Source organism: Adiantum capillus-veneris, chromosome 8 (assembly GCF_014529385.1).
Source record: "Adiantum capillus-veneris isolate H3 chromosome 8, ASM1452938v2, whole genome shotgun sequence".
Classification (NCBI taxonomy): domain Eukaryota; kingdom Viridiplantae; phylum Streptophyta; class Polypodiopsida; order Polypodiales; family Pteridaceae; genus Adiantum; species Adiantum capillus-veneris.
In genome coordinates this window covers 39,671,464-39,679,826 of record NC_140938.1, presented here as the reverse complement: position 1 = coordinate 39,679,826, position 8,363 = coordinate 39,671,464, and the positions used below count along the sequence as shown (strand labels likewise).

At 42.8% G+C, this 8,363-nt stretch overlaps 1 protein-coding gene across 1 annotated transcript; it reads left to right on the top strand.

Moving 5' to 3' along the window:
* The first annotated feature begins 1,024 nt into the window (after positions 1–1,024).
* On the top strand, positions 1,025–4,344 carry LOC147452008 (pentatricopeptide repeat-containing protein At3g09040, mitochondrial-like). Its single transcript, XM_086517844.1, has one exon. It carries the CDS (start codon positions 1,162–1,164, stop codon positions 3,793–3,795), a length of 2,634 nt encoding a protein of 877 aa, XP_086373970.1. The 5' UTR covers positions 1,025–1,161; the 3' UTR covers positions 3,796–4,344.
* The last annotated feature ends 4,019 nt before the right edge of the window (positions 4,345–8,363 follow it).

Genomic DNA, 8,363 nt, shown 5'->3' with positions numbered 1-8,363 from the left:
TAGGTAGGTTTAATGCCTATAAATCGGAGAATAGATGTGTGACCTTGTAAGGTCTGGGGATGTTAATCAGCTAAACTTGGATAAGGCCGTTAGTTTTGGACAAGCCCATGTCTAGGATTTGTTTCTAACCACCCTTGAATCAACGGATGTCAAAGGAACTTTAGTATTTGCATCACACTAGTGCGATGTGCTTCTCCTCGTCAGTGAACGACGACGCAACTTTGGAGGCATCTATGGTTGAAAATCGGTAGTAGCCCATTCTTTGCATGCCAACAAGGACGCACACCCCTGTCTTTCACTCTTCCACCGCTCCGTCTGAACCCAGCCTAAAAGTTCACTTAAAAGTTGTCTTTTCAGCATCAAGGATCAACGGCCCCTCCTGAGCCTCAACATTATATGGCACGGGCATATTCAAGTGGGATCAGGGGTGAAGGTGAAAATGGTGAGGCGCGTGCATTGTGGGCCGTGCGATCGGGCGACAAAATTGCGTCCCCCAAATTTACTTACTGGTCCGAATTTATTAGCCGGCTTGCATTTACATATGTGGCATTGAAATGCCACATACTTCAATGAACGCATGCGGGCGTGATGGTTAGAGCATATGCATCGCATGGGGGAGGTCGTGGGTTTGAGGCTCAAGATGCCCCCGGAATTTACCTACTGGCCGGAATTTACTTTTAGTGCCGACTTTACGCGACAGCCCGAAATTACAATAATGCATCTAACGGAGGCCTCCTGAGTGACCCTTTCTGGAGTTCGTCCGCCCACATGTTCGATCCCTGGCGTTGTAGATCTGCGGGTTAACGGCATATCTTCCGAAGGGGCTTTGAAATATGTATGTAATCTGAGGCCTAACATTTCCCATGTCTCCAAGCGCTCATGGCTTTTTCTGAGCAGTAGCTCGGTGAAATCGAAATTTGCAGCTTATATGGGGCTGGTCATGGAGTTTTTAACAGACAGGGTGACGATGCTTGTGGCTGAAAGACAGGTTTTCAAGCTTCCCTTTGCAAAGCCAGTGCGGGCTGCCTCATTGCGCCAGCAGCCGCAAAGTTGTAATGGTGTCCTTTCTTCTTCTCAGAGAGGAATGATATGTCATGGCGATTCTTTCGTTTCGTCGTGTGCCTCCTATCGCGGCCATAGCTGCCATCTCTTGCCTGTCAGATGAGAGCTCGTGGAGTCGAGCGCCAATCTCGTCGGCCCTGTAGTGCAAGGAAATTGCGTGAATGTGCCCAAAATGCAAAAGCTCCCGAGGCGGCGGTGACCGAAAGACAGGAGCTCAAAATCGAAGTGTCAACACAGACTAGAAAGGGGCTCGGAATCAATGTTTCTATTTCACAAGATCTCTATGTGTGCCTCTTGCAATCATATGGAAGACAAAGGGCTCTCACAGAAGGGAGGGAGCTCCATGGCTTTATTGTACAACATGAGTTTGATTCAAGTCCCCATTTGGGCAACCTTCTTATCAACTTATATACAAGGTGTGGCACCATTGCCGATGCTCGTGGCGTGTTTAATCGTATGGAGGCTCACGATATCTATGCGTGCTCTATGATGATTTCTGGATTCGCCCATCTTGGGCATGCTCAAGATGCTCTTGCTTTGTATAAGCAAACGGAGATGGAGGGCACACAACTTGATCGGGTCACTTGCCTTGCTGGCCTTAAGGCATGTGCTGCTGCAGGAGACTTGTATCAGGGTAAGCAAATGCATACCTTCATTTTCACAAGCGGTATAAATTTAAGCGTTACGGTTGGAAATAGCCTTATCGATATGTATGCTAAATGTGGAGACATAGAACGTGCATGGCAGGTGTTTGACATCATGCCCAATCAGGACGCAGTCTCTTGGAACATTATGATTGCTGCTTTTGCGCGTGCAGGGCAGATTAAAGAGGCATTTACTTTTTTCAATAGCATGGAAATGGAAAAATTTGCCCCTGATGAGGTAACATTTCTTAGTATTCTCAAAGCATGTTCTACTGCTGAACAAGGCAAGCAGGTTTATAGCTATGTTCTTAAAAAGAAAAAGTACTTGACAGCTTTTGTAGGCAACACTCTGATAAATTTGTTTGTGAGATGTGATAGCATTGCGGATGCCTGCACAGTTTTCAATCAAATGGATGAACGTGACACCTTGACTTGGACAATGGTGATTGCAGGCTTTGCAAAGAATGATCTCAAGGAGGAGTCAGGCCATTTATTTTCCAGGATGGGCCAAGAATGCGCGCTTCCAAACAAAGTTACATTCGTCAGTACAATTAGTTCTTGCTTTGCCCAGCAACAGGGAAAGCAGTTGCATGCGCATTACCTTGCAAACCAATTTCCACCTAATGTAGTTGTTGGAAACGCATTGATTGACATGTATGCGAGGTGTGGAACCTTAGAAAGTGCTTATGCTGTTTTTGATGAGATGGGTGAGCGCGATATTATATCTTGGAACACTTTGATTTCAGGCTATGCAGCCAGCGAATGCGGTGAAGAAGCCTTCAATTTGTTCTGGGAACTTGTTGAGAAACAGTTTGACCCGGATGCAGCAACCTATCTGAGCATGTTCAAGGCTTGTGCTTTTGTAGGGGTGTTGGAATGTTGTCACTTGGTCCACGGTCATTTACTTGAAAGAAATCTGTCTATTGATATCTATCTAGAAAGTGTAATTATTGATACATATGCCAAATGTTGGAGCATCATGGATGCTCGCCATCTTTTTGATAAAATGGCAGAGTATGATGTTATATCATGGAATACTATCATGGCTGCTTCTGTGAATTGTGGGCAAAGCGAGGAGGCTCTTGATCTTTTCAGGAAAATGGAATTTAGAGGTTTGAATCCTGATGCGGCATCCTTCATGAGCATTGTGAGGGCGTGCACAGATGCAGGTTTTCGAGATCAAGGAAGAGTCATTCATGAGTTTATAGTAGAGAGCTCTTTAGAGACTCACGAGTTTTTGTCTGTATCCTTGATTGACTTTTATGCCAAGTCGCAAAGCGCCGAGGATGCTTGCCAGGTGTTTGAGGCTATGGCAAAGAGTAGTGATGTTGTCGCTTGGAATGCGATTATCGCAGGCCATGCTGAGCATGATCTGTCTGAGCAAGCTCTTGAGCTCTATGAAAGAATGAAGCAGGAAAAAGTTAGTGCAGATACGGTCACTTTCGTCGGGGTGCTAAAAGCATCTGCAAGTTTGGCAGCTTTTGATAAGGGCCTTGAAATCCACAATGACACAGTTAAGTTGGGTTTGGATGATAATGTCTATGTGGGCAGTACTCTTGTTGACATGTATGGGAAATGCGGAAATCCTGAATGTGCGTTTCTCGTCTTTCAATGGATGCAAGAGAGAGATGCAGTCACATGGAATGCGATGATTGCGGGCTATGCCTTGGTCGGTCTGTGTGAGGCGGCTTTGGAGAAATACAATCAGATGCTGCTCATGGAAGGAGATGTGGATCCGGTAACTTTCGTGAATGTTCTTTCCGCATGCAGTCATGCAGGTATGATCTACCATGGGTACCACTACTTTGGTGCTTTTCTAAAAGCAAGCATGAGTAGCGCCTCAGTGGACCATTATGCATGCATGGTCGATTTAGTCGGCCGTGCAGGTCTTCTGCAAGAGGGGCTAGGTTTTGTAGAAAGCATGCCGATTCAACCAACTTCGGTTGTGTGGACGGCATTGCTAGGTGCCTGTAAGTCTTTTGGGGAGGCACATATAGGATTACTTGCGACAGAATGTCTCCTTGAGCTGGATCCTGACGACACTCGTGCTGTTTTGCAGCTGTCAATACTGTATTATGGAATTGGCTAGTGACTGTAAGTGGTACTTGGCAGCATACAGATTCTATCAGAATTGTAGCAAAAAGTGATAGCAGCTTTTGATATCCATCTCTATCATGGTCCTCCTCTAAAGCCTTTTTCATTGCGAAGGAGTATACTGAATTTATAGTCACAAGGAATGGCGATTTTGGGTCTACCGTACACTCGTTCCCGTTTTCTGTTCTGGTCCCCATTCCATGTGATTCCATGTGACTATATGGACACAACGAATGGCACTTCATGCGGTCCCCCCTTCCATTTGACTATGATTGAATTCATGTCTTACTCCAAAGGTTGGGATTACAGATCTCTCAATTGAAGGGACATTGATGCTCATGGGCCCCATTTTTGACTTGGCAGACATTCAAGTTATTGACCATATCCGTATGAAATTTTTTTCATACCCGTATGAAAAATGATATCATACTTGACCAAATTGGCCAGAAAAATTTCCAGCTAATGAGATTGATTGATGTGGACTTAATGATGACTGAAATTCATAGCAGTTTCAAGACCGAAGTAAGATGTGAAAAGTTCTATATTTCTGTAGTGCTGTTATGAGTCTTTACCGCATATTATCATTTGTGTTTTTAAAAATAGAATAAGGATCATGTGTGTTTGAAGTTCAAGGGTTGAAACATACTCCAATCCTACTTTCATGTTTGTGTGCATTTGCTGCATGAAAATGTATGGAAAAAACTATCGAGTATTGTGAGAAGCACCTGGAGATAAGGGTCCAATACATGGATCTATCTTGCAAGAAACTTGAAGCAAGTAATAACATTTTGTTACCATACATATGTGGTAGTAACGTGTGCACACACTTACGACCGTCGGAGGAGTTTTTTTCTCACTAGGAGATTTCCCCCCCGCCCCCCGTGCATTTATACATGTCCATCACTCTAGGACTAACTCATCTTAACATTGTGCACTAAGCAATACTACTCTCTATTGTGTGCCTTGAGCTTCTTCATCTTCTTCAAGCAGAGTGTGTGTTTCCCTACAACCCTATTTTCAACAATTGGTGTCAAAGCAAGTTGCTTCCTTCCGGGCATAGTCGCCAACATCGCCAGCACATGTCCGCTCACTTTCTTCGATTTGGGTGAGCTTTGGTGAGTGTCGATAGGTCGACAAATATTTTGGGCAAGAGCGTAGAGCTTGGTCTGCTCAGATTTTCCATTCGGACTCATTCGGCCTCCATTTCCACTACAGGAAGCCTTTTGTATAGAATTTTTGTCAGTGCAATTTTTTGCAAAACAAGTCCTTTACAATCTTCTTTAGGTTGTGCTTTATAGCATGTGTTGGTCCTACTTCGTTTTATCTCTTTTTGGACAATTTTCACATCAGGTGCAGTCACTTGTCATGGTTGACAACAACACAGATGTGTTCAAGATGTTTGTTGCTGAGGATAAATTGGATGGGGACAATTATTCAATGTGGGCTTATATGATGCAACATGTTCTTGTGTCAAAGGGCATTTGGAATGTTGTGCACATCATTGATGTAGGTTTTGATGGTAAGATTGTTGCTGCTAGAGCTGTTTTGCTTACGATTGAGCAGGCTTTTTTGGATGTTAGAGATGCGTAGGCTCGTGCATTTATCTATGAAGCACACTATTACTCCTCACATTCGCTCAGCTAAACAGGCTTGGGATATTCTGTGTTTATGCAAGTCGCAATGAGGCTAAAATTGTATTGCTGAGTAAAGAGCTGGAGTTGAGCTCAACCGCCTCACCGTCGTCGATGCAGCCGCAATGTTGAATCACACTCTCTCTCTCTCTCTCTCTCTCTCTCTCTCTCTCTCTCTCTCTCTCTCTCTCAAGCATACATACACACACACACACACACACACACTCGTGAGCACACGATGGAGAAGAAGGTAGAGGTAGAGCAAGAGCACTTCTTCAGCATGCATCTGAAGAATGAGGGTTTTAGGTCAAAATGGACCTTTTATATGAATCTGACCCATTCACACATGGGCGCCCACAGTGGCCGCTCATAGCAAAAAGAATGTAAAAATGAGATAAGTGGTGCGCCTTTCATCGGCGATCACCTACGAACCTATAGGACTGACAAGCTCGATCCATGACTCAAATAAAGTGATAAGGCGTCCGTCAAAGGTGATAGGGTGCTCATAAGTGGTTAACATGCCCCCCTTCCTGATGTAGATTCCGTCCTCAGAAGCTAGTGAGGTGAAGCTCGTTTATCGAGGTGGAAGAGCATCTGAGATTGAATGTCTTTAGCTTTCTTCAACTAGTCTTTCTTGGTGGGCCTTGCTATATAACATCTATGGAATATAACATGACATATGCACATTGACATTTAGTATTTAGGAATGAAGGGAACAAGAGAATGCCTAATTTGACAAGGACAGCACTGCGTGAAAGGGGGATATACATTTGAAAATGGCTATAATGTCTATGTGAAGAGACAAAGTTAAGTGCATCAATTATCAGAGATTATAGGGATGGTTACAGTTGAGATTATATCCAAGCGAGGTTGTCTACTGATGAATGTTTTTTCTAGTATACGTGCTAAATTCTTACAAACAAAAAGTATTTCAAGAAGAAAATTTTCATCGAATGGTTGGTAGCGCAGAACGTCGACCTGCATTTTTGAAGGTGGATGTCAAGTGTGTTTTGCCTTCCTCTTTTATAGTTGTTTGTGTTTTGCCTTTCTTCTTTTGTGCTTATCCTCGGTACAATGAATGAGGACAGTGATACATGTAATTTCACCTTCTGTGTTCTGTGTTATAGCATTGACAATGCATATTGCACCGTTTGCTGCACCAATTGTCAAGTCGATGTTTTCAATGATCATGCAGTGCACGCCAATTGCGATCAAATCTAGCTCGTTGAACTTGAGGTCTAGAAGCCACTACTGAAGGACATTTATGTTGCCTCCGTTCGTCTTCATTTCAACTTTTGTAATGTCAGTTTGATTATACAACTTATTCAAGGCAAGGTTGTTATAGTATTGGACGTCTAATATGTGAGTACAGATTATCGGAGTGGAGTTGTTGATGTGGTCATGCACATGTGCGTCATCTATAATAGATGCATCCAAAGTACAATATATCTCATGTACAACCGGTTTTCTTTCACAATTAATGGTCAAGAACTCAAGAAATTCAGGGTTCACCATTGCATGTCTTACAGAGCATGATATCTTGTAGAAAGTTGCATGTAGACAGTGGACCGAGCCTATGAAATGGCATGTGAATTAGAAAGCTCCCGTGTGTAACTACAAACTGGGGGTAGTTGGGCAAGATCACCGAGAAAGAAAACGCATTTGTTATTGAAGGGGTCTACCAATGTATTGCTTGTTACGCTGACATTTTGTCTTACAATAAAGTAAAAATTTGTTTGGGTTAACATGGACATCTCGTTAATATAATAACTGCCTCTTTTATGTTCAAATATCACTCATAGGTCTCATGAATAGAGAGGGGATATTGTTGATTTGTGGTTGGTATCTTGAACTGGTAATGGACTGTAGATGCAATGCTGCTAAGTCTTGTTGTTGCCGCTCCGATGGCAAAGCACCCAACAATAATACAGAAGTGAGGGAAGTAGGAGTGTCTATTTTATTTGTATGTTGACCTTGTTTATCACTATATATGTGAGGTACACCGCCGCACAGGAGGGACATATTTCTAGATTGTGAGCAAAGATGCCACATTGCATGTTCCAATCTTTATACAATGCATTAAACCATGACCTAACATATGGATAGTACGCTAGTTTTAAGTTGGCTCCAGTTTGCTCCCTAGCTTATTGATGCTTGGACTGTAATCTTCTAGGTCTTGAGAACTTCATACTGACACCTAGTACGCGAGAAACGAGGACATATATAGTGTGGCATCAATTATTTAGACACCTAGTATGGTATCAATTATTTAGAGCTAAAGTAAAGATGCACAAGGTCAATTCACTACTGTGATACACCACATGTATTCACTACTTGTGTATTCAATACTATAATACATCACATGCATTGGCTAGCAGCCGTATGCAAAGAGTTGTGTGTGTAACTAACATGTACAGATGTTGATCGACATCGAGTGTTTAGTTCTAAAAATGAGATCCAAATAAACCGAAGCAAAAGGAAGTAATGCGAAAAATTCTAAAACAAGAAAATAGATAAAGCATGAATGAGCTGCAACAATAAATGAGGTGCTTTACTGACTTGCAATGTTCTGTTGCTTTTTGATTGTCCAATCTATAGGTTGATGTTTGAGTCAAAAAAACAATGTGAATACTTAAACATATCGTCTTGCAATGAAACGTCACAGGTTGAAAGTGCAAAGTATACAGTGCACGTTATATAGAGGTGCCATACAAAAGTATGGTGGAGAGCTGGCACTGTGGTCTCTCCAAAAAATTATAAGAAATGGAAGCCATGTCCTGCCCCGCAACATTTATGTGTTGCGCCAAGCAAATGCATGCGCATGGAAAATTGGATGCAGATAACAAACCTTGCAGTGTTGTCGAGCTGGAGTCGCCGAACTAGAGTCGCGCTTGTGCAATTGAAACGTGTAGCTGGAGTCGCACTTGATACC